General features: G+C 37.9%; 2 protein-coding genes across 2 annotated transcripts; both read right to left on the reverse strand.

Moving 5' to 3' along the window:
• LOC102189228 (olfactory receptor 5AL1-like) lies at positions 16,071–17,022 on the reverse strand. Its single transcript, XM_013969917.1, is given in 2 exon segments — positions 16,071–16,940; positions 16,942–17,022. Coding segments are annotated over 2 exon segments (951 nt in total).
• On the reverse strand, positions 19,914–20,873 carry LOC102180519 (olfactory receptor 8U9). Its single transcript, XM_005690252.2, has one exon. It carries the CDS (start codon positions 20,871–20,873, stop codon positions 19,914–19,916), a length of 960 nt encoding a protein of 319 aa, XP_005690309.2.

The following is a 27,653-nucleotide window of genomic DNA, read 5'->3' on the forward strand; positions in this document are numbered from 1 at the left end:
ATTTTTTGGCAGCACTGTAGCCCTGAACTCTATTGAATACAAGTTTGGGTTCTAAAGCAAAGCAGTCTTCATTTGTTCATTTTGATTCTCAACCTTGGACTCTGTTCCTATCACTATGCTTTAGCTGGCATGTTCTTCATGTTCTCTCCAAAGCTCCTTCCTCTCATCTTGGCACCTTCTTGATCAGTTATCCAAACCTATGTGCTGAATAGGCATCTATATGCAGATTATGAGCAAATATATTAATAAATTAATTTTCCAACTATCTTTTTTTCTGCTACAGTTTTATACATCTAAATATCTCTCAGAAATTACCATTTATCAAAAGTAAAAATACTTTCATCAAAAGTATTACACACAGAAAAGAATTTGATATTTCTGCACATGGGACCCAAAACACAAGACTTGGAATATATATTTCCTAGCGCAATGAACAGGCTTCCCAGATGACATTAGTGGTAAAGAATCTGCCTGCCAATGCAGGAGACATAGGAGAAGTGGGTTCGATCCCTGGGTAAGGAAGATCCCCTGGAGGAGGAAATGGCAACCCACTACAGTATCCTTGCCTGGAGAATTCCATGGAGAGAAGAGCCTGGCAGGCTCTAGTCCATGGGGTCACAAAGAGCCACAGTGAACAGTGCCATTATCCATTTGCTCTCCAAATCAGAGGGCAGCTTCTTTTACTATGCTTTCCTGATCCTCATGCAATGTTCAGTTTGCCCCCTCACTGCTGATAAAGAATCTTCCTGTCAAAGCAGGAGCCCCAGTAGATGCAGGTTTAATGCCTGTGTTGGGAAGATCCCCTGGAGCAGGAAATAGCAACCCACTCTAGTATTCTTGCCTGAGAAATCCCATGGACAGAGGAGCCTGGTGGGCTCCAGGGGGGCTATTCCAACGAGTCGAACATGACTGAGTGACTAAACAATGACAACACTAACAATTTATCCCTTACACAATTTTCAAATCTGCTCATATTTATTGCTTTATTGGTCCAAGCACAATGATGCTTTGTTTATTTTATTTTTTTTGCAAATGAAACCTAACTTTTAGTCTTGTCCCCAGTCAGTCATTGTTCTCTGTTCCTCAATTATCAGCTTATATGAAATTTTACAGAAACTTTATTCTCATTTTGTCCTGATGAAATCCTTCAGTATCTTCCCATTGCCATTTGGATAAATTTCAAGCTCTTTCTAACATAGCCCTTGAAAACTTCATTTCTGCATCTCAGATCAGGTGCCTCCTGAAACATTTTTTATCTAGTTTCTATGTCACAGGTATTCCAAATTGCTCTATATATTTAAGTAGGAGACAAAATCTTACACATGCTCTATTCTCTTCCTAGAACGCTTTTCCTCTGCCATCATTCTTTTTATCTGCCTGATTATCCTTCTGCTTAGTTTTCTCTATTCTATTGAATCATTTCCTCTTAGAGGATTTCAAAGCAGTTTAAGTCCCCCTCTTATACACATTTTTGCAGCCACTAATTCCTTCATAATGCTTAAACTACACTATATTGAAGACAGCCATTGATATATCTATAAGACATCCTAAGCTTCAACTCCTTTTGGCAAGCAATTATATTTCTATCTTATATTCAATTTAATCATTACCTCCAACTGTACCTAGTATACAGAAGATGGCCAATAATTATCTTTAAATGACTAAATGGATAAAAGGTATATTTTTGTATGTCCAAATTGTTTCCCCGAAAAAAAGGATTGAGCACATTTTTCTACTACCTGATGCCTTTCAATATTCAACATGTCATCATTCAGTTCAACAACAAACCTGTAAATAGTTCAGTGTACCTGAAAGGAATCTTTGTGAGGCCAGCAACATTTTAAATTACCTGGGTATTTAGGAGACAACTTTGTATTTTTTGTATGTAGTCCCTCAGGGAGATTTCTTTCTGTACTGTGTTCTTTTAACAAACATTGAAAGACAATATAATTATACATACAAGAACATAATTATTTAATGTCTAGTAACTGGGGGAAAAACTGTTTCCTTGAAACGGTAGGTCACTTTTTCAGCTATGTTTAGTTAAAGAATCCAGAGTAAAGGAAAATTTTAATGATCTCTTTTGGGATAACAGCTCGATTAGCTGCTATGTCTGCTGTGATTACTTGTTCTGAAGTCTGTCACAATGGCTGTATATTAAAATTATAAATTTATTTAAATTAAGTGTTACATCTATGGGCCTTGTATTTCGTTTTTGGAAACCATTGGATAAAAACGACTTTCCCAATAAGTAACTTCTGAGATTAATGTTCAAATCAACATTATGATTGACATTTCCGTTCAGCTGCAGAGATTAAAATAATATTCATTTATTTTTCTTCAGTATTTAGAAGACAAAACACACCAATCATAGGTCAATTGACATTTCACAGAACTATATGGACCACTCCGTTCACGACTTGCTTTAGATGTAGAGCCGGATGATACCACATGTCTAAGAAGAAAAGACATTAAGAGTTTTGTTCACATGATGGGGCTTTCTAGGGAAAGGAGGGTGAAGTCCCAATCTGACCTGAAAATATGGCTAGGAGGAGCCAGTAATGGTTACGGGGCTTGAAGTTTTTTATTGTGATGAGTGAGTTGGACTGAGTGAGGATTCCCATGTGCAAGAAAAGACTTGCAGGGTTTGAATCTTCTGCAAAGGAAGGAGCAGTGGGTTCCTTACTCCAGTTATGGACTACAAGGACACAAAGCGGTGAAGCTGGAGAGCTGTAACTGGTCAAACAGCAAAAGACAGACTTAGACACTGCTCTCCACACCTCTTTTTTTCATCAGGCTCCTCGTCCTGTGATATCAGAGATGAATTTTATAATCATGCATTTGAATACATCCTTTTCTGTCCCAAATAAGGAAGACTCTGTGATATAGGGTGAGATTATTTGTGTAATAAAACAAAGGGAGTTGACTGAGGTTTGGACAAAGGCACCCAAGAGGACGTGCCCTTAGGCTGCTCCAGGCCTTTCTGGTGAGCAGGCACAGCCAGTGGACTCAGCATCCTGACAAGAGTCCCTCAGAAGCCTGTACCAGGAGTCTGCGAAGTGAGCCTGGACAATATCTGACCATGTCCCAGCACAGAGTCTGTCAGCTTGTCAGCTGGAATCTCCCAGGCCATGCCCAGCACACGCTGGTCCACTAGTGGTCTGCCATGGGAGGAAGGAATGACACCCAGATTGAGGAACGGCAATACTCGGAGCCCACAACCAACAACCAGCCCTGAGCATGACCAGCCTCCTGAAGCTGCCCTGTCTGCAGAGTTAGAGAGGGCCCACCCATCCTCAAGGAGATGCTGGTATCCAGGGAGCCTTAGTCAGAAGCTTGTTTTATTGATTTATTTATTTTCTTTTTGATGGAGCAAAGGTGTTTTAATCAACATGGTGTGGGTATATATACTGTCTTATAAGGTAGTTATTCTCAACAAAGATAAAGATTAAAATTCCAGACTTACAAAACATAGGCAATCCATATTAAAGAGAGAGAGAGAGTTCTAAACAATCACTTTTACCATATAGTTCACAAGAAGGAAGAGGGTACTTATCACTGTATAGAAAAACTAATGAAGGAAATGCCTGGATTCTTCAGCCCCTGGGAGAGGCTTGCCTCTCCTCTTAATTCCTGACTATTCAGGAATTAATAAGGAGCAAGAATTCCTGGGGAGAATGGTGGGCTGCCCTCTATGGGGTCGCACAGAGTTGGACACAGTACCAGCTTAGCAAACAATTAATTCCTGACAGATCCAAAAGAGCACACAGGAAGCCTCCTGGTAAATGCTTCCTAGAGAGTTCCCCCTATTTTATTATATTTGTAAAAAAAGGTCTTGACCAAATGAGTTTGGTTAGTATTAACCAACCTTATAGAAAGGTGATGGTAAACAACAAATATAATTATCAAGACAATCACCAAAGTTATAGTTCCAGACCCAATACTGTGGGTAATACTTTGAAACCGTCTTCGTGGGTCTAGCCCAGGTAATTTGTTCAGCTAAAGTTTCCAAATTAGGGGAAGAGGGCAGATTTTTAGAAAAAGTTTTAAAGATTTTTCTTTTACAGTAATTGTACATTCAGAGAGGTATTATCATGTATATTTTGTAAATGAAATTTGATTTGTTCCCAGTTGTAGGCACTATGATTGAATTGAACAGGAATAACACAAAATTGAGTAGCTTAAAGAAACAGAGGAATTAATACAAGTATATAGTTTGCAATTAATACAAGTTACAGAACGTAAAAGTCTTATTAAATTGTAAATTTTCTATGGCTATAACAAACGGAAGTGGGACACAGGCCTGTATAAAATATGACTGATTATAGCGAAAGAAATAGTTACTGCCACGACTGGTCCCTATGAAATGTCCGGTCCAAGTTCCAAGTTCTTCTGTGCTGTGGTGCTCGCAGCAAGTTTCCAAATAGCCCATTGTTCAGGCCCACTCTGTTTATCGAGGATGATCCTAGGACGAGGTGGGGCTAATCCACGGTCAAGCCACTCAAGAAGTCCTTTGTCATAGTAATGTTCCCTCGTAGTGTCAGTGACCTGCCATATCACACACAGTGTTGTTAATATCCTCTGAGCAGTCAGATAACCACATACCATTGGGTCCCCAGTCAACAATTGTATGATTAGACACAAACATTGATTTTCTTGACTTGGTTTGACATTTCCCTAAGAAATGCGAGTATAAGTAAAGCTTTTCTGTAAACCCTTTGCATAATGTTCTTTGTTCTTTCCCTAACTCTTTTCCTAAAGTCTCAGTAGTATAAACATGGTTTACAGACAAAGAAAGGGCAGTAAATAATCCAAGCAATGTCTGAAAGTCTTCTTTTGGAGGCAGGACGAAAGCCCAAGTTTGTCAACTGACGTTTTTGCACAATTTTGCTGGGCCCATGCACAAGGGAAGGACTTCAAGCCTAAAAAAATGTTAATTAGTTTTCTTTCCTGCCCAAGGTGTGAGGGCCCTTTCATGTTCTAGGGAGAAAGCACATGTATAGAGTCATTAGTTGAAATGATTGGTCCTCTCTCCTTCCATTCGATCACCTGTAATAGAGGGGGGTTGGGTATTAGTCCGACGCTGGGGTGGGGTGGGGAGGAGGGAGGGGGGGAGGTACAGGCCAAAAGACTGAGCATTGCCAGGAGAATGTATTCAGGACTCGGAGGCAATCCCTGTTAAGACACCAAATTTTCAGCTTGATTAGTAGGGTTTTATTTGTCTCCAAGTGAGGAGATCATCGGGGTGATGCCGCTAAGGGCGGTGCTTTCTGGAGTTCTTTAGAGCAGACACAGCCCATATTGGCTCCAGTACTCTTGCCTGGAAAATCCCATGGATGGAGGAGCCTGGTAGGCTGAAGAGTTGGACATGACTGAGCGACTTCACTTTGACTTTTCACTTTCATGCATTGGAGAAGGAAATGGCAATCCACTCCAGTGTTCTTGCCTGGAGAATCCCAGGGACAGGGACACGACCGAAGCGACTTAGCAGCAGCAGCAGCCCATATTGGAATTTCTTCTTCCTGGGGTTCTTGTTTCATCTCCATTTTGAATGCCGGGGGGTCGAATCAGCCTCAATAGGCTCTCGGGTCACTCCGTCTGTGAATCTGCCTACGTGTACCAAGTCCCTGTTCTGGGCGCCACTTGTTGAGGTCCTTTAATGGAATGGAACCTGGTGGTCTGGAGTCGACGATACGAAAGTAAAGAAGAGAAAGAGGCTGATATTCCTTGGTTTACACAGAAAGCCAATAAAGCCCCTGCACAGAGCTTGCTCTGTTCACGAAGGCCTCAGGCGCCCTCTAGATGGGGTGAAGGCGCAGAGCACCTTCTCAAGAGGGTCTTAGAAGCCCAGGCAGGAAAGTGAGCTCAGAGAGCCTCTGCGCTCCAGGGGATCAGCCTGAAAAAGAGAGGGAGAGAGAGAGAAAGACACGGGGACCAGAGCTCTGATGGAGCAAAGGTCAGGAGCTTGTTTTAAATGAAACATTCTGAATTTCTTGAAAAAACTTACTATGTATTAACTATTGTATTTTTGGTTCCTGGGCTGTTGCCAATGGCCTTGCTATTTAGCCTGCCACATAGAAAGTTGCATACAGAGAGGTTTGTGGCCACACACAGTGGAAGCAAGTAGTGGTTGCTGATAAATTTGTCTTAGACTTTCTCCAAGTGGGCTAAGGTGAAGTCCCTGCAATCTAATATATCCTGATGTACTGGATTAATGCCACGAGACAACAGGGAAGGTCACTGAAAAATTTTCAGGTGAAAAGGCATCTGCCTTTCTCAAATATACTACACATTGGGGGAAATTTTCGGGGGCTTGGGTTGGATCCTGAAGAGCATGTTTGAGGTTTATATGAAGGTTGACCTCACCCTGTGTTTTGGAATCTTGTGATTTTGTATACACTTGCTCTGTTGTATCTGGTTCTTTGCAACCCCATGGAATGTAATCCACCAGGCTCCTCTGTCCATGGAGATTTCCAGGTAAGAATACTGGAGAGTGGTGCCTATTCCAGTGGTAAAGAATATACCTGCAAGCAGAAGATGCAAGAGTCATGGGTTTGATCCCTGCGTGGGGAAGTTCCCCTCAAGGAGGAAATGGCAACCCACTCCAGTATTCTTGCCTGGAGAATCCCAAGGACAGAGGAGCCTGGTGAGCTACAGTCCATGGGGTCAGAAAGGGACAGAACTAAAACAACTGAAAACACATGCAGGCATATACATGTAACCTCCCTTTTCTTGTGCTGTGTGTATGCAGATGTTGAAATATAATGGTGTACACTTGAAACTTATATAATATTGTAAACCAATGTTACCTTAATAAATAAAGAATGTAAACATGTCAGTTCTTTTTATGCTAATAGGATTTGTGCCTTCAAGCAAGAGACTGTATCATAAACCATTTTTAAATTTTATTTCAGCTTTGAATTACCTTTTATAGATTATCACCATGAGTCTATAATATCTTGAAATATACTTGAGAAGACTCATCTTAGGAGTATACAGCACATAGTACATAGTGATGCAGACACAGTGGAATCTGTGGAAGTGACCCGGAATCTGACAGGTGGTGGCTATGGTTTAAGCCTTCTCTGCTTGGGCCAGGAGGTACAATAAAAATGAAACAGTGGATACAGAGGTTGGTTCTCCTCTGTAATGCTTGCAAAGCACTTGACCTCCCAACATGAAGTAATGAAACTGAGTCTAAAACAGCTGTATTTATCCTCCTAACTTAAAAGAGTTGAATACTTGAGAAGAGAACTTGATATATTCATTACTTTGGCTATAATTTTAAGGCTGATCATAAAGTTAATAACAAATATACAGCCATTCAAGACAAGGGTGTCCACTTTCACCGCTACTATTCAACATAGTTCTGGAAGTTTTGGCCACAGCAATCAGAGCAGAAAAAGAAATAAAAGGAATCTAAATTGGAAAAGAAGAAGTAAAACTCTCACTGTTTGCAGATGACATGATCCTCTACATGGAAAACCCTAAAGACTCCACCGGAAAATTACTAGAGCTAATCAATGAATATAGTAAAGTTGCAGGATATAAAATCAACACACAGAAATCCCTTGCATTCCTATACACGAATAATGAGAAAGTAGAAAAAGAAATTAAGGAAACAATTCCATTCACCATTGCAACGAAAAGAATAAAATACTTAGGAATATATCTACCTAAAGAAACTAAAGACCTATATATAGAAAACTATAAAACACTGATGAAAGAAATCAAAGAGGACACCAATAGATGGAGAAATATGCCATGTTCATGGATCGGAAGAATCAATATAGTGAAAATGAGTATACTACCCAAAGCAATTTACAAATTCAATGCAATCCTTATCAAGCTACCAGCAACATTTTTCACAGAACTAGAACAAATAATTTCAAGATTTGTATGGAAATACAAAAAACCTCGAATAGCCAAAGCAATCTTGAGAAAGAAGAATGGAACTGGAGGAATCAACTTGCCTGACTTCAGGCTCTACTACAAAGCCACAGTCATCAAGACAGTATGGTCCTGGCACAAAGACAGACATATAGATCAATGGAACAAAATAGAAAGCCCAGAGATAAATCCACACACATATGGACACCTTATCTTTGACAAAGGAGGCAAGAATATTCAATGGAGTAAAGACAATCTCTTTAAGAAGTGGTGCTGGGAAAACTGGTCAACCACTTGTAAAAGAATGAAACTAGATCACTTTCTAACACCCCACACAAAAATAAACTCAAAATGGATTAAAGATCTAAATGTAAGATCAGAAACTATAAAACTCCTAGGGGAGAACATAGGCAAAACACTCTCAGACATAAATCACAGCACGATCCTCTATGATCCACCTCCCAGAATTCTGGAAATAAAAGCAAAAATAAACAAATGGGATCTAATTAAAATTAAAAGCTTCTGCACAACAAAGGAAAATATAAGCAAGGTGAAAAGACAGCCTTCTGAATGGGAGAAAATAATAGCAAATGAAGCAACTGACAAACAACTAATCTCAAAAATATACAAGCAACTTATGCAGCTCAATTCCAGAAAAATAAACGACCCAATCAAAAAATGGGCCAAAGAACTAAATAGACAATTCTCCAAAGAAGACATACGGATGGGTAACAAACACATGAAAAGATGCTCAACATCACTCATTATTAGAGAAATGCAAATCAAAACCACAATGAGGTACCACTTCACACCAGTCAGAATGGCTGCGATCCAAAAATCTGCAAGCAATAAATGCTGGAGAGGGTGTGGAGAAAAGGGAACCCTCCTACACTGTTGGTGGGAATGCAAACTAGTACAGCCACTATGGAGAACAGTGTGGAGATTCCTTAACAAATTGCAAATAGAACTACCTTATGAACCAGCAATCCCACTTCTGGGCATACACACCGAGGAAACCAGAATTGAAAGAGACACATGTACCCCAATGTTCATCGCAGCACTGTTTATAATAGCTAGGACATGGAAACAACCTAGATGTCCATCAGCAGATGAATGGATAAGAAAGCTGTGGTACATATACACAATGGAGTATTACTCAGCCATAAAAAAGAATTCATTTGAATCAGTTCTGATGAGATGGATGAAACTGGAGCCGATTATACACAGTGAAGTAAGCCAGAAAGAAAAACACCAATACAGTATACTAACACATATATATGAAATTTATGAAGATGGCAATGATGACCCTGTATGCAAGACAGGGAAAGAGACACAGATGTGTATAATGGACTTTTGGACTCAGAGGGAGGGAGAGGGTGGGATGATTTGGGAGAATGACATTCTAACATGTATATTATCATGTAAGAATTGAATCGCCAGTCTATGTCTGATGCAGGATACAGCATGCTTGGGGCTGGTGCATGGGGATGACCCAGAGAGATGTTATGGGGAGGGAGGTGGGAGAGGGGTTCATGTTTGGGAACGCATGTAAGAATTAAAGATTTTAAAATTTAAAAAATAAATAAATTAATTTTAAAAAAATAAAATAAAATAATAAAAAAATATTATACAAAATTGCAATTTAAAGTTTTCTAAAAAAGTACGGTATATTGCTTTGTGACAGATTGTGACAAATGAAAACTACAGTCTTAGTAATAAGCCCTTATAAAACAAAAGGCAATTGTGTTAAAATAAACTTTTAACACAACAGAGAAGATGCATGAATTGTTTTATTTATTTTCTTAAGGAAAGATATATTACTTTTAAGTATTACTGGCAAGAAGTTATAGCCTTTTAAAGTTACAAAGGGTTATGAACCAGAACATCAAAATAAGAAATATGTTAAAAATATTATTCAATTAAAGCATTAAATTAAAATTAAATAGCAAATGCTAGATGACTTATTTAACTTTTTATTTTGACATAAATTCAGTTTCAAGAAAAGGTGCTAATATATTACAAAGAATTCAGGTACAACCTTCACCCATATTCCTTAAATATTAACCATTTTAACACAATTGTTTTTCTTTTAACTCTTTGATTGTCAAAGACATGATGCCTCTTTATTTTTATATACTATTTTTTATAACATTTATTGTCTTCTCTCTAATTATATAAACAATACTTTTCATTGCCCACAAATTGAAACACAGAAAAACATAAAGTAAAAATTAACCATCACCTATAATCTGCATTCTCAGAGATAACCTTCATTTGCTTTTACCCCAGTGCCTACTTTTTCTTTTTTTTTTTTTTTTTTTTTAGTTGAATTATAGAATACTCATTGAAAGGAGTGATGCTGAAGCTGAAGCTCCAGTGTTTTGGTCATCTGATGTGAGAGTTGGACCATAAAAAAGCTGAGAGCTGAAAGACTGATGCTTTGAAACTGTGGTGTTGGAGAAGACTCTTGAGAGTCCATTGGACTGCAAGGAGATCAAACCAATCCATCCTAAAGAAAATCAGTCCTGGTTACTCATTGGAGGGACTGATACTGAAGCTAAAGCTCCAATAATTTGGCCACCTGATGCAAAGAACTGACTCATTTGAAAAGACCCTGATGCTGGGAAAGATTGAAGGCAGGAGGAGAAGCGGAAAACAGAGGATGAGATGGTTGTGTGACATCATCGACTTGATGGACATGAGTTTGAGCAAGCTCTGGGAGTTGGTGATGGACAGGGAAGCCTGGCGTGCTGCAGTCCATGGGATCACAAAGAGTCGGACATGACTGAGCGACTGAAGTGAACTGAACTGATGCATATAGTTGACTCATCGGAAAAGTCACTGATTTGAGTAAAGATCAGGGAAGAAGGAGAAGAGGGCATCAGAAGATGAGATGGCTGGATGGCATCACTGATGCAATGGACTTGAACTTGGGCCAACTCCAGGAGACGGTGAGGGACAGGGAAGCCTGGGGTGTTGTAATCAAGAGGACTGCAAAGAGTCGGACACAACTGGGCGACTGAACAACGATAACAAAATAACTGACTTACAGCACTATGTTGGTTCCATCTGCCCAACATAGTGACTGAATACTCTTACACGTTACAAAATATTTATCTAGTTACTGTCTGTTCCATGATTTGTCTAGTTACTGTCTGTTACCGTACACATGTATTGCAATGTAGTTGATTATATTGCCCATGCTGGCTGCATTTCAGACAGTGACTCATTTATTTTGTAACTGGAAGTTTGTACTTCTTAAGGTCTCTCACCTAGTTCACACATCTCCCCACTCCACTTTCTTCAAGAAACTACTTATTCTCTGTTTTATTATGTGTTTTTTTTTAGACTTCACATGGTGGTTGAATTGTATGGTATTTGTCTTTTTCTATCTGACATTTCACTTAGCATAATACCCCCTAGGTTAACCCACATTATCGCAAATGACAGGATTTCATTCTTTTTTTTTTTTATGGCTGAGTAAAATTTCATTTTCTTTGATGGATATTTATGGTACTTTCATAAATCAGTTATTGTAAATAATTCTGCAGTGAACATAAAGGTGTATATATCTTTTCAAATTACTGTCTTGTCTCCTTTAGAAAGATACCCAGAAATGGAGTTCTGATCACGTGATATCTACTATTAATTTTTTGAGGAATCTCCTGTTCTTTTCAGTAGTTACTGTATCAACAGTGTGCAAGGGCGTCTTCTCTATTTTATTGACAGCATTTGTTATTTGTTACATTTTTGGTAATAGTCATTCTGACAGATGTGAGGTAATATCTCACTGTGGTTTTAATTTGCATTTCCCTGCAACCTCATTTTACAAGGCAGGTATTGCCTTGATACCAAAACCAGATAAAGACATTACCAAACAGCTTCACAGCTGAATTCTACCAAAAATTTCGAGAAGAGCTAACACCTATCCTCCTCAAACTCTTCCAGAAAATTGCAGAGGAAGGTAAACTTCCAAACTCATTCTATGAGGCCACCATCACCCTAATACCAAAACCTGACAAAGATGTCACAAAAAAGGAAAACTACAAGCCAATATCACTGACGAACATAGATGCAAAAATCCTCAACAAAATTCTAGCAATCAGAATCCAACAACACATTAAAAAGATCATACACCATGACCAAGTGGGCTTTATCCCAGGGATGCAAGGATTCTTCAATATTCGCAAATCAATCAATGTAATTCACCACATTAACAAATTGAAAAATAAAACCATATGATTATCTCAATAGATGCAGAGAAGGCCTTTGACAAAATTCAACATCCATTTATGATAAAAACTCTCCAGAAAGCAGGAATAGAAGGAACATGCCTCAACATAATAAAAGCTATATATGACAAACCCACAGCAAACATTATCCTCAATGGTGAAAAATTGAAAGCATTTCCCCTAAAGTCAGGAACAAGACAAGGGTGTCCACTTTCACTGCTACTATTCAACATAGTTCTGGAAGTTTTGGCCACAGCAATCAGAGCAGAAAAAGAAATAAAAGGAATCCAAATTGGAAAAGAAGAAGTAAAACTCTCACTGTTTGCAGATGACATGATCCTCTACCTGGAAAACCCTAAAGACTCCACCAGAAAATTACTAGAACTCATTAATGAATATAGTAAAGTTGGAGGATATAAAATCAACACACAGAAATCCCTTGCATTCCTATACACAAATAATGAGAAAGTAGAAAAAGAAATTAAGGAAACAATTCCATTCACCATTGCAACGAAAAGAATAAAATACTTAGGAATATATCTACCTAAAGAAACTAAAGACCTATATATAGAAAAATATAAAACACTGATGAAAGAAATCAAAGAGGACACTAATAGATGGAGAAATAGACCATGTTCATGGATCGGAAGAATCAATATAGTGAAAATGAGTATACTACCCAAAGCAATTTACAAATTCAATGCAATCCTTATCAAGCTACCAGCAACATTTTTCACAGAACTAGAACAAATAATTTCAAGATTTGTATGGAAATACAAAAAACCTCGAATAGCCAAAGCAATCTTGAGAAAGAAGAATGGAACTGGAGGAATCAACTTGCCTGACTTCAGGCTCTACTACAAAGCCACAGTCATCAAGACAGTATGGTCCTGGCACAAAGACAGACATATAGATCAATGGAACAAAATAGAAAGCCCAGAGATAAATCCACACACATATGGACACCTTATCTTTGACAAAGGAGGCAAGAATATTCAATGGAGTAAAGACAATCTCTTTAAGAAGTGGTGCTGGGAAAACTGGTCAACCACTTGTAAAAGAATGAAACTAGATCACTTTCTAACACCGTACACAAAAATAAACTCAAAATGGATTAAAGATCTAAATGTAAGATCAGAAACTATAAAACTCCTAGAGGAGAACATAGGCAAAACACTCTCCGACATAAATCACAGCAGGATCCTCTAGGATCCACCTCCCAGAATTCTGGAAATAAAAGCAAAAATAAACAAATGGGATCTAATTAAAATTAAAAGCTTCTGCACAACAAAGGAAAATATAAGCAAGGTGAAAAGACAGCCTTCTAAATGGGAGAAAATAATAGCAAATGAAGCAACTGACAAACAACTAATCTCAAAAATATACAAGCAACTTATGCAGCTCAATTCCAGAAAAATAAATGACCCAATCAAAAAACGGGCCAAAGAACTAAATAGACATTTCTCCAAAGAAGACATACAGATGGCTAACAAACACATGAAAAGATGCTCAACATCACTCATTATTAGAGAAATGCAAATCAAAACCACAATAAGGTACCACTTCACACCACTCAGAATGGCTGCGATCCAAAACTCTGCAAGCAATAAATGCTGGAGAGGGTGTGGAGAAAAGGGAACCCTCCTACACTGTTGGTGGGAATGCAAACTAGTACTGCCACTATGGAGAACAGTGTGGAGATTCCTTAAAAAATTGCAAATAGAACTACCTTATGACCCAGCAATCCCACTTCTGGGCATACACACTGAGGAAACCAGAATTGAAAGAGGCACATGTACCCCAATGTTCATCGCAGCACTGTTTATAATAGCCAGGACATGGAAACAACCTAGATGTCCATCAGCAGATGAATGGATAAGAAAGCAGTGGTACATATACACAATGGAGTATTACTCAGCCGTTAAAAAGAATTCATTTGAATCAGTTCTGATGAGATGGATGAAACTGGAGCCAATTATACAGAGTGAAGTAAGCCAGAAAGAAAAACACCAATACAGTATACTAACACATATATATGGAATTTAGAAAGATGGCAATGACGACCCTGTATGCAAGACAGGAAAAAAGACACAGATGTGTATAATGGACTTTTGGACTCAGAGGGTGGGGGAGAGGGTGGGGTGATTTGGGAGAATGGGAATTCTAACATGTATACTGTCATGTAGGAGTTGAATCGCCAGTCCATGTCTGACGTAGGGTGCAGCATGCTTGGGGCTGGTGCATGGGGATGACCCAGAGAGATGTTGTGGGGAGGGAGGTGGGAGGGGGGTTCATGTTTGGGAACGCATGTAAGAATTAAAGATTTTAAAATTTAAAAAATAAAAATAAAATAAAAGAAATAATTACAGGTTAATATCCATGATGGACATAGATGCAAAAACCCTCAGTAAAATATCTTCTTTTTAAAAGGAACAGTGGCAGATGATATGATATTCTGTACAAAACATTCCAAGAGGTCACCAAAATACTGAGAGAACTCACCATGAATAAAGTTGTTGGACACAAATTTAATAAATCAAAATCTGTTATACTTCTATATAGTGATAATGAATCATCAGAAGAATTAAGAAAACAATCTCATTAACAATCAAATAAAAAGAATAAGATATCTGGGAATAAATCTAGCCAAAGAATTTTCTCAGAAATCAATGACATTTATGAATAAAATTAAAGAAAAAATAAATGGAAATATATATTCTGCTCATTAGTCTTATTAAAATAATTATATTCTCCAAGGCTGTTTATATATTCAGTGTAATTATTTTCATATGGTCATAGGTGTATATTACTCGAAGCAAGGCGTTCTTCAAAGACCAAATAATTTCAGTAAAAATCAGCAAATTAACTATATTATTGGATCTATAGACCTTACTCTTTGCAGAAGGACATGCTTTCCTTGTTAAAATTCAAGTTACTGTTTCAGTCTTTTTAAGTCAGATTTTCTGTCCGTGTTGGTATCTGTGTCCATGTTAGAGTTTTAGAATCAACAGTTCTTTTCAGATTCTTCTTACTCATGCATGTGTGTGTGTGTGTATGTGTGTGTGTATGAGTGTATTTTATACCATACTAATAATTGAAAGCTTCTTTAGTAATCTAAAGATGATATGATTTTTTATCATGTATAATTTATGAATTGAAGAATTCAAGTCAAAATTCCACTATGAAAAAAAGAGTGATCTACAAAAGAAAATTTAACCCACTATTTGCACCTGAACTTATTTCAGCCTCATATCTTTCAATATTGGTGTTGTAGTTCAATCACTAACCATGTCCAACCCTTTGCAACCCCATAGACCATAGCACTCCAGGCTTCCCTGTCCTCATCATCTCCTGAAGTTTGCTCAGACTCATGTCCGTTGAGTTGAGGATGCTATCCAACCATCTCACCCTCTGTTGTTCTCTTATCTTACTACCTTCAATCTTTACAAGCATCAGGGTCTTTTCCAGTGAATCAGCCCTTCACATCAGTTGGCCAAAAATATTGGAGCTTCAGCATCAGTCTTTCCAATGCATATTCAGCATTATCAGAAGTTATAATTTACAAAATAATAAAAATAAAATTAGAAACTAAATGTATCTTCTGTATTAATATTAACTTTCACTTGGTGGCTCAGATGGTAAAGAATCTGCTGGCAATGCAGGAGATTGGCTCCATCCCCATGTCAGGAAGATCCACAGGAGAAGGGAATGGAACTCACTCCAGTCTTCTTGCCTGGAGGATTCCTTGGGCAGAGGAGCCTGGCAGGTTACAGTCCATGGGGTAGCAAATAGTTGGACAACACTATCACTTTCACTTTTTAAATATTGCAGTGTTAGAAAGCATGTTACTAAAGGCATGATCATGCAGAAAAACTATTTGTTTTTTGTTTATTTGCTTTTTGGGGGGATATCCTAAATGTGAAGGCTTTCAGTTAAAGCATGGATCACTTATATTATAGTAGAATACACTTTTCCCATAGTTCTCTTCAAAGCATTTTTTACTTCCTTGTTCCTCAGGCTGTATATGAGAGGATTTAGCATGGGAATTACCACTATATAGAATACGGAAGAAATTTTATCAGTATCCAAGGAATGGCTTGTTTCTGGTTGCATATACATGAAGATGATCGGACCATAAAATATAATGATGGAAGTCAAGTGGGAAGCGCAAGTAGAAAATGCCTTTTTTCTGCCTTCAGCTGATTTAATCCTTAGAATGGCAAATAGAATGAATACATAGGAGACAAGGACAATAAAAAGAGAGAAAAAGATATTGAACCCAGCAAGTGTGAACAATAGCAACTTTTTGATATATTTGTGATGGGTTTCATGACAGGCCAGGGCAACCAAGGGGACATCATCACAGTAGAAGTGATTTATTACATTTGAATGACAGAAAGGTAAGTGGAATGTAAGAATTGCTTGTAGGAGTCCCACGGAAAAGCTATATAGATATGTGCTAAGCACCATCTGAATACAGACCCTTTTGTTCACAACAATGGTATAGAGTAAAGGATTACAAATGGCCACATACCTGTCATAAGCCATGACTGAGAGAATATAAAATTCACAAACCACAAACATGATAAAGCAAAACAACTGAATGGCACAAGCAGGTAAGGATATCCTTTTAGTTTCTTGGAGGAAGTTCACCAGAGTGTTAGGAGTGACCGAGGAGGTATAGCAAAAATCAACAAAAGATAAGTGGCTAAGGAAATAATACATAGCTGTATGAAGCTGAGGACTGACACGAATTAGCATGATTAATCCAAGATTACCCATGGCACTAATTAAGTAGATCACTAAAAAGATCCCAAAAAAGAAGGGCTTGAAGCTCAGGACTGTCTGTGAGTCCCAAGAGGATGAATTCAGTTACTTGTGAATTATTGTGTTTGGCCATGAATTGCATATAGAAGCATATCATACTGTTAGCTGCAGAACATCCCTTGCAGATAATCTTTCTCATTGTGGATTAAGGACCTCACTCATGCTTATTTTATGGTGACCATATTGGAAAGATAAATCCTCAGTGATCAACGGGCCGTTCTCAGATTTCAGTGCTGCCTGCTTTGGATTTGAAGGGATTTGCTGCAGGCAAGAATTCCAACACACTCAGTAGTCAGGATATTTGTTAAGGAAGACAGAATATTTTGAATTAAAATATAGGATATCATGTACACAAAATTCCAGCATCATAGGTAGTATAGCAGGATAAATATTTCAAGAGTTAAAGAGATGACCATGAATATATTAAGAGTAATATGTTAAGATGAAACACAAGGCATTTCAACTAGAATTAAGACAATCAGGACTCTTACTAAATATTATGCTTAATGTGCTAGCCAATGTAATGAAGGAAAAGGTGAAATATAGTTACGTATATAGTATTAAAGTGTATCTAAACTAATTTGTTTAGTGAAAAGATAATATTGGATTTTTTTATGATTGTGACAATGTCTTCTATTACAGTAGATAGAAGAATGCTATGTAACGAAAATTATAGCATAATTTTCACAAAAATGTGAAACTTCAAAGAAAAGTGAAAACATAGTTTTCAGAATTCCACTTTATATGATAAACAAAACATTTAAACATAAAGCCTAATTTAATATTGAGCTTAGCAATATTAAATTGCTATATTCATCTTATATATTCATGCTATTTATGTTTAAGTCAAATAAATTCATAGTTTCACATTATTTTTGGTAGAATGACATTTAGAAAAGGAATTCATCTGTAGTCTTGGTCTCATGACAATAGGTTTAGTCTTTGATATCCATTTCACCTTCACAGTGTTGAAGAGATGGAGGCGTACATAAGTGTCTGAGATGTTTTGACTCAAAGGTCAGACCTAGCATTCAGATTTGGGCTTTCAGACACCAAGGAATCTATGGTCTTTAATTGAAGAGCTATGTCCTGGTAAAAGCTCCATCTTGCCAAGACAGGACAGTGTGAATTCAAAGACATTAATGACAGACTTTGAGTATATAGAATAGAGACTCAAAATTTGCTGCAGGAACCACTGAAATGTTCAAATAGTGGATAAATGTGTTTAAAGCAAAGACAAAAAAAGAAACTTTTGAGAACTGTAGATTAAGTCAACCCTGTATCTCTATGATTCACCGAAATGTGTACTATATTTCCTTTCTCTGGTTATGTTTCATTAAACATTCAAATGGCACACACACACACACACTCTCACACGTATGGTCTTCACAGGTGGTGCTAGTGGTGAAGAATCCGCCTGCCAGCTCAGGAGATACAGTTTCGATCATTTGGTCAGGAAGACCCGCTGGGGTAGGAAATGACAGCACACTCCTGTACTCGTGCCGAGACAATGCCATGGACAGAGCCGCCTGGTGGGCTACTGTCCATTGGGGTGCAAAAAGTCAGACATAACTGAGCAACTGAACACACACACACACACACACACACACACACACATATATATACATTCATTAATATATATTAAAATGACATGCAAATTACAAACTCAAAACCATTTTCTGTGTAATTGCAAACTGTTCAGTTATCATTACACTTATCTGAAATTGTATATGCATACCTGTATATCTCTATCTATCTATCTATCTATATCACAGTTATCCGTTGTCTACGTTGATCCTCATTTATAAATTGGCCTCTCACGTATAGTATAGTTGGGACTAGAATTAAGGTTCTTTAGCAAGAGAGATGATGTGCAAATGCTTATGATTTATTATTACTCTTTTGTGTATTCAATATTTTAGAAGACTCCAAATTTTGTAATGCTCTCTTTATTTAATTGACAAATAAGCTACAGGAAGCCCACACACAGTTCAAGTCCATCCTTTGACTACAAGGCATGTGTTCCTTTCCAAGCTAGGCTGCATTGGCTAGTATGCTCATCACATTATAAACTATACCTTATCCAGTGATGACCAACTTACCTGAGATCTGCCCAGTGTAATTGCATGGGATCCTTGCTACTGAAAAATGATCTATGACGTTTCAATTATTTTGTGCATATTAATTTAGAATATGTGATACCCCTGGGAGTCCCTTCTTGAGTTACACATTTTTTAGATACCTTGAAAAAATATAACAAGATCTCATAGGCTTTTAAAAAAGAAGTTCACTTAAAAATTAGTCTTCAGAGATCAAACCAGGTGCCAGGCCATGTTAAAGCAGTGACTAAGGTAAACTTTGGATGTATTATTCTGCTGAACAAAGACAATTTGAAAAATAAATAAAGACAATTTGTTAAATGTATAAATATGGAGTAGTTTTATGAGTTCATTCATAATTTAAAATTATTTTTATTGGGTATACTTGATTTATGGAATAGTTTCATAAATTTTATTTTTCGAAGAAACTAGCAAATCAGGGAAAGAAGTACAATGTGCATCTTTGTTTTTCATATGGGATATGATTAATGGAACTGGAGAATCCTGAACCAGGGATTTTAAAGTGGTGAAAAGGTGAAACCTTTGTCCTATAACTAGTTATATATCCAGATAGTGATTTGTTATGCAATTATTCATTTGAGAAATAAAAAAACATTGGTATAAATTCTTATGGAGCAAAGAATTTATTTTTAAAAATATAATTTCCTTTGAAAATGAGAGAATTGGCAAAAAATTCTAATGGGCACTTTTATATCTGAAATCTCATTCTAAGTGAAAATCTTTAGAAAATTTTATTGCACAATGAACATACATGTAGAAATCCAGTATTAAGAATAGGCATTTTGGTAGCTTAAGAGAAAAAAAAATCAGAATGTGAAGAAAATTCCGTTTTTATTCATTCAAGTCACTTTCTTAATTTCATGAACATAAAAGCCTGGTTTCTATTCATGATGACTTTTTTCAGGGCAGCTTTCACTTCCTTATTCCTCAGGCTGTAGAGTAAAGGGTTCAACATGGGAATGATCACTGTATAGAAGACAGAGACCATCTTATCTGTGTCAAGGGAATGATTAGAACTTGGCTGTAAGTACATAAAGATGAGGGTTCCATAGAATATGGTGACTGCCAGCATGTGGGAGCCACAGGTAGAAAAAGCCTTGCGTCTGCCTGCAGTGGAGCGCATCTTCAGGATGGCGGAAGCAATGTGCACGTAGGAGACAAAGACAACAAGAAGGGAAGAGATGAACATGAGACCAGCGCAGGCAAAAATCCATAGCTGCTTGGAGTGAGTGTCTGACCTAGTGAGCCTGAGAAGAGGCATGTTGTCGCAATAGAAATGATTGATGATATTGGAATGGCAGTAGGAGAGGTGAAAGGTGAGGATGGTATGAAATAGGGCGACCAGGAAGCTGTAGCCATAGGGGACAGCCACAAACTGAATGCAGATGCCTGGGGACATTACAACCATATAGAGGAGAGGGTTACAGACGGCCACATACCGGTCATAGGCCATGGAAGCCAGTAGCAAACACTCGGCAGTCATGAAGGCCAGGAAACAGCCCAGCTGGGCAGCACATCCATTGAAAGGGATAACATTTTGTTTGTACCAGAAATTCCCCAGCATTTTGGGTGTAATGACAGAAGAATAACAGAAATCAACAAAAGCCAAGTTACTAAGAAAGAAGTACATTGGTGTGTGGAGTCTTGAATCTGTTCTGATGACTAGGATCAGACCCAGGTTGCCTGCTACTGTGAAGAGGTAGATGAATAAGAACAGCACAAAGAGGGGCATCTTCAACTCCTGACGATCTGTGAGGCCCGCGAGAACAAATTCCGTCACCTCAGTGCAATTTATCTGGATCATGTGTCTTCACTATGTCTGGATGAAGAGAGGATAATGAAATCCAACATAATTAAATTCAAGTCTTAATATCCTTTAAAGCAACTGGTATAATCCACATGAAAATGCTAACAGTAAATGTGCTAGCATCCTTGAGTCTGGTGATGGGACAAAGAGTAAACGGAGATGTTTTATAGGAGAGACATATTTATCTCCCCCAAATCAAGTGCATTTTATAAAATTAACAGCTGTAGATAGGATTCAGTCCACACTGACTCTTTGCTCAAAGCTCTTACATTGTTTAAAATTTAACATTATTTTTTTCAAAACATTAAAGCTATTGCTTTTATCAAAAATATCCTAACATTAATACTATAAAGGAAAATGAACCCCCTGCAGTGACATCACTCTGACAGACTTGCATATGTGATGCAAACCCCACATTGTCACAGTGCTGACAGAGCCATGAACAACATGCTCTAGCCATCTATTCTATACTCAGCACTTATTGAGGGAGGCCACCATTGATTGCTACGTAGTCTTCATGAATGTGTTAATAATGCAAATGCTGAAAATGGGCAACTTTATGAAGGACTATGGCTACCTCATGGGTTGTTATTTTTAAAAATATAATATAACATTTTTTTATTTGACTGCCCTGGTCTTCCTCAGTGCACTCGGGCTTTCTCAGCTTGCAGTGACCAGGGCTACCCCTCTGTGTGGTGCCCAGGCCTCTCATTTTGCTGGCTTTCCTTGTTGCAGAACACTGGCTCAGTAGTTGGGTCACATGGGCTCAGCTGCCCCGTGGCATTGTGGGATCTTCCTGGACCAGGTATCAAACTCATGTCCCCTGCATTGGCAGGTGGAGTCTTAACCACTGGACCACGAGGGAAGTCCTACTCTGGTTCTGATATTCCCATCTTATAGACAGGGAAGAAACATTGAGAGGTAAAGCAACTGAAGCAAGCTCAGACAGCCTGTCTGTAGCACAGGGCTTTCAAACTAGTGTTCTTCTGATGCAGGAGCCCACTGTCTATTAGAGAACTGACAAGCATCTGCCTTATAATGCAGGGTACCCAACTGTGTTGATTGCAGCATAAGCGATGTGAGTATATAAAATCCACCCAATACTCCGAAATGGAAAAGTACCTGCAAGATTGGATAGATGTATATGTATAACTGAGTCACTTTGCTGTTCAGCAGAAATTACAAGATCGTAAATCAATAAAAATGTGCTCCAATAAAAATTAAGAAGTCAATGTAAAATTTGTATTTTATTTCACTTATTCTATTCTATCTATGAGAAAAAATACAATACAGCCTCAGTAATGAACAACTGATTTTTTAACAGATAAATGTTGAAAAATGCCATTCCTTTGAGACTTATGCCAAGCAAGGCACAGCAGAAAGAACCCTGAATGAAATTGGGAGATCTTTATTTGAATGCCCTGTCACCCTCAAAATACATTAATTTTAGTATGTCAAAAATTCAGTTTGTTCCTTAATTTCCTAATTTAACATGGTGCCTATTTTATCAAAATCAAAAATAATTTTTAAGTGTACGTGTGCGGATGTTTCTACAACTTTCTACGGGAAGAAGATAATTTTTGATGGTATTGATCAGTACATGAAGCAAGTCATCAGAGTGTTAGTTAGTGGTCCTAGTTAGTGGTCCCACGAATAAATGAATTTCACTTTAAAATAATCAAGCAAGTACTTTATTGGAAGTTTGGTTTACTAGTTCCAAGACAGCAGCTAAGAGTTCATTGTTTAGCAACTACACATGCTTCAGCATGCCATTTTATCTTATCTTAAAGGTAGCACATGCATGTATTTGACAATATATTTGAAAGTATATTATATATGGTCTTTTATGATCTAACTCATGATACTTTATATTCAGATTTTATATACTCACCCGTCTTATGCTGCAATCAACACACAGAGTTATTCTGCTATCCTCAATCACAGTATGCCTTTCCATTTTTCCCTACTTCCTGTGTGTCTTTTCCCATACTTATCTCTACCAGGTGAATGGTAATTAACGAGTTGGAAGAAAAAAATCCTATTTATTCTTCAAAGCCTATCAAAACTCAACCTTTCCTGAGAAGAGAATTCTTTAAATTCTAGTTCCTCTGTTACTTACCAGTTTTCATTTTTATGTTGTGGAAACATTATTACATAATTTATTTACATATAATTTATGATTTCCATCTGCTTCTATATTTCTTCTTTTGATAGATTGTCTACTCCATGGGTGGAAGTCATGAATTCTTTATTCATTTCTTAATATAGCCCCTTCTACATGCTTGGTGATAATGAATTAAATATTAATTTTGTCATGCTATTTCAATTTATGCCCCTGTTCATAATTCATACTTTTATTTGTATCAAATATGTTAAGGGTCACAATGATGATTTAATTTAATGTGCTTATCTCTCATTTTGGGTAAAATGACTAGATTTGCTAAAATGGAAAGGAGTCTTGACATAGTTTACAATCTAATCAGTTAAGTGCCTAACTTGTCTAAATGTTTTAATAGATTCTATCTCTATTCAATTTTTTTTGACTATTTGAATCTCAAAATATTTTAGATTTCAAATATTTTTTTAATCCCAAACTACTAAATATGCATTTTATATAATACCACATGCATAACTGAAATAAGATTAGAGGAGATATTCTTTCCCTTGTTTCCAAAATGTCATCCAAAATATTTTATTCTAAAATTTATTCTATTTTAATTCATTTTAAAACTGTCATTTGTATCCCAATTTTTAAATATACTCTTCTAAAGTATACCTGGCCAGACTGTGTTCCTATTTCTTCTCCAAATAGGTCTGGGCAGCAGGAAACTGCAAGGTTTTGTCACTGACATATCCCAAGGGTTCTTTCTTACTTAGAGTAGGAGGCAAGTAAAATAATCAGCAAGCTTAGAGCCCACACCCCAAAGGGATCCCAAGGAAGGCTGGAGATCAATTAGCATTATTATTCTGTTTTGAAGAACTTCAGGTGTACAGTTTTGCATTTGATGTCATTCCCTAAGATTTTCTAGTTTTTAAATTACTCTTATTTATTTGTTGCTTTAATTGTTATGTGGTTGTTGTTGTTCAATAGAAGAATTTAAATCTATCCTTGGAAGAAAGATAAAAATTACCTTGTGAATTTTCTAACTACATATCTTTCAAAGAAATAAATATACAACTCCTCCAAGAATCTATTTCTGAAAATCATTGTCCTATTCTTTGAAATGTTCATGAAGTGCTCATTTTCTCTTTAGGTTGTCTCTCTCCATCATTACATGATTTCCTTGGTGACCTAGTCTAAAGAACACTCTCCCAGAGAGCTTTCTTAGCTCTTCTGTGTCTACAACAAGGGTGTACAGATAGAAGATGGTTTCAAAATTTACTTGGAAACAATATGTCTGCTGTAAACTGAATTGTATCCTCCACAAACTCATAGATCAAGGGCCCAAACCCAATATGATGATATTTGCAGATGGTCCTTAGGTAGTTAGGGTTAGAAGCGATAATGAGAATGGGATCCTCATGATAAATCAGTGCCTTATAAGGAGAGACACTAGTTTGTTTCCTCTCTCTTTACACATAAACACACACAAACATCACACTCTCTGATACACACACACACACACACACCCAGAAGAGGCCATGTGAGGCGAGCACAGTTAGATAGCAGCCACATACAATGCAGCAAGAAGGTTCATACAAAGAACCAAACTGATCAGGACCTTGACTTGAACTTACCAGCCCCCCAAATTATGAGAAAATAACTTTCTATTGTTAGAAACCACTTATTTTTATAGTATTTTGTTTTGATAGCTTGAATGGACAAAGACAGCATGTTTATGGAAACAATAATTCTCTGCATTGAAACAGTTTTTGTTGGGTTTGTGGGAGGGGGTGATGAGGGAGAAAGGAACTGTGGAATTATGTTTATTTTTCCAATTTAGAGCAATTTCTGTTGGCTTCTCCATAATTTTTTTAGTATAAATTTATTTATTTTAATTGGAGGCTATTACTTTATAATACTGCATAGATTTTGCCATACATAGACATGAATCCGCCTCAGGTGTACATGTGTTCCCCATCCTGAACCCCCCTCCCTCCTCCCGCCCCGTACCGTCCCTCTGGGTCATCTCAGTGCACCAGCCCCAAGCATCCTGTATCATGCATCAAACTTGGACTGGCAGTTTGTTTCACATATGATAATATAAATGTTTCAATGCCATTCTCCCAAATCATCCCACCCTTGCCCTCTCCACAGATTCCAAAAGACTTTTCTATACATCTTTGTCTCTTTTGCTGTCTTGCATACAGGGTTCTTGTTACCATTTTTCTAAATTCCATATATATGCATTCAGTTCAGTTCTGTTGCTCAGTTGTGTCCGACTCTCTGGGACTCGATGAGTCACAACACGCCAGGCCTCCCTGTCCATCACCAACTACCGGAGTTCACTCAGATTCACGTGCATCAAGTCCATGATGCCATCCAGCCATCTCATCCTCTGTCGTCTCCTTCTCCTCCTGCCCCAAATCCCTCCCAGCATCAGAGTCTTTTCCAATGAGTCAACTCTTCACATGAGGTGGTCAAAGTACTGGAGTTTCAGCTTTAGCATCATTCCTTCCAAAGAAATCCCAGGGCTCATCTCCTTCAGAATGGACTGGTTGGATCTTGCAGTCCAAGGGACTCTCAAGAGTATTCTCCAACATCACAGTTCAAAAGCACCAATTCTTCAGCGCTCAGCCTTCTTTGCAGTCCAACTATCACATCCATACACGACCACAGGAAAAACCATAACCTTGACTAGACGGACCTTAGTCAGCAAAGTAATGTCTCTGCTTTTAAATATGCTACCTAGGTTGGTCATAACTTTTCTTCCAAGGAGTAAGCGTCTTTTAATTTCATGGCTGCAGTCACCATCTGCAGTGATTTTGGAGCCCCAGAAGATAAAGTCTGACACTGTTTCCTCTGTTTCCCCACCTATTTGCCATGAAGTGATGGGACCGGATGCATTGATCTTCGTTTTCTGAATGCTGAGCTTTAAGCCAACTTTTTCGCTCTCCTCTTTCACTTTCACCAAGAGGCTTTTTAGTTCCTCTTCACTTTCTGCCATAAGGGTGGTGTCATCTGCATATCTGAGGTGACTGATATTTCTCCCAGTACTCTTGATTCCAGCTTGTGTTTCTTCCAGCCCAGCATTTCTCATGATGGACTCTGCATAGAAGTTAAATAAGCAGAGTGACAATATACAGCCTTGACGTACTCCTTTTCCTATTTGGAACCAGTCTGTTGTTCCATGTCCAGTTCTAATTGTTGCTTCCTGACCTGCATACAGATTTCTCAAGAGGCAGGTTAGGTGGTCTGGTATTCCCATCTCTTTCAGAATTTTCCACAGTCTATTGTGGTCCACACAGTCAAAGGCTTCCACATAGTCAATCAAGCAGAAATAGATGTTTTTCTGGAACTCTCTTGCTTTTTCCATGATCCAGCGGATGTTGGCAATTTGATCTCTGGTTCCTCTGCTTTTTCTAAAACCAGCTTGAACATCAGGAAGTTCACGGTTCATGTATTGCTGAAGCCTGGCTTGGAGAATTTTGAGCATTACTTTACTAGCATGTGAGATGAGTGAAATTGTGTGATAGTTTGAGCATTCTTTGGCATTGCCTTTCTTTGGGATTGGAATGAAAACTGACGTTTTCCAGTCCTGTGGCCCCTGCTGAGTTTTCCAAATTTGATGACATATCGAATGCAGCACTTTCACAGCATCATCTTTCGGGATTTGAAATAGCTCAACTGGAATTCCATCACCTCCACTAGCTTTGTTCATAGTGATGCTTTCTAAGGCCCACTTGACTTCACATTCCAAGATGTCTGGCTCTAGATGAGTGATCACACCATCATGATTATCTGGGTCGTGAAGATCATTTTTGTTCAGTTCTTCCGTGTATTCTTGCCACCTCTTCTTAATATATTCTGCTTCTGTTAGGTCCATACCATTTCTGTCCTTTATCGAGCCCATCTTTGCATGAAATGTTCCCTTGATATCTCTAATTTTCTTGAAGAGATCTCTATTCTTTCCCATTCTGTTCTTTTACTCTATTTCTTTGCACTGATCGCTGAAGAAGGCTTTCTTATCTCTTCTTGCTATTCTTTGAAACTCTGCATTCAGATGCTTATATCTTTCCTTTTCTCCTTTTCTTTTTACTTCTCCTCTTTTCACAGCTATTTCTAAGGCCTTCCTAGACAGCCATTTTGCTTTTTTGCATTTCTTTTCCAAGGGGATGGTCTTGATCCCTGTCTCCTGTACAATGTCACGAACCTCATTCCAAGTTCATCAGGCACTGTATCTATCATATCTAGGCCCTTAAATCTATTTCATTTCCACTGTATAGTCATAAGGGATTTAATTTAGGTCATACCTGAGTGGTCTAGCAGTTTTCCCTACTTTCTTCAATTTAAGTCTGAATTTGGCAATAAGGAGTTCATGATCTGAGCCACAGTCAGCTCCTGGTCTTGTTTTTGTTGACTGTATAGAGCTTCTCCATCTTTGGCTGCCAAGAATATAATCAATCTGATTTTGGTGTTGACCACGTGGTGATGTCCATGTGTAGAGTCTTCTCTTGTGTTGTTGGAAGAGGGTGCTTGCTATGACCAGTGCATTTTCTTGGCAAAACTCTATTAGTCTTTGCCCTGCTTCGTTCCACATTCCAAGGCCAAATTCCCCTGCTACTCCAGGTGTTTCTTGACTTCCTACTTTTGCATTCCAGTCCCCTATAATGAAA

This window comes from Capra hircus, chromosome 15 (genome assembly GCF_001704415.2).
Source record: "Capra hircus breed San Clemente chromosome 15, ASM170441v1, whole genome shotgun sequence".
NCBI lineage: Eukaryota > Metazoa > Chordata > Mammalia > Artiodactyla > Bovidae > Capra > Capra hircus.

Excerpts from the sequence above, each read along its gene's own strand:
- LOC102180519 (XM_005690252.2), bottom strand. The coding sequence starts at position 20,873 with ATGATCCAGATAAATTGCACTGAGGTGACGGAATTTGTTCTCGCGGGC.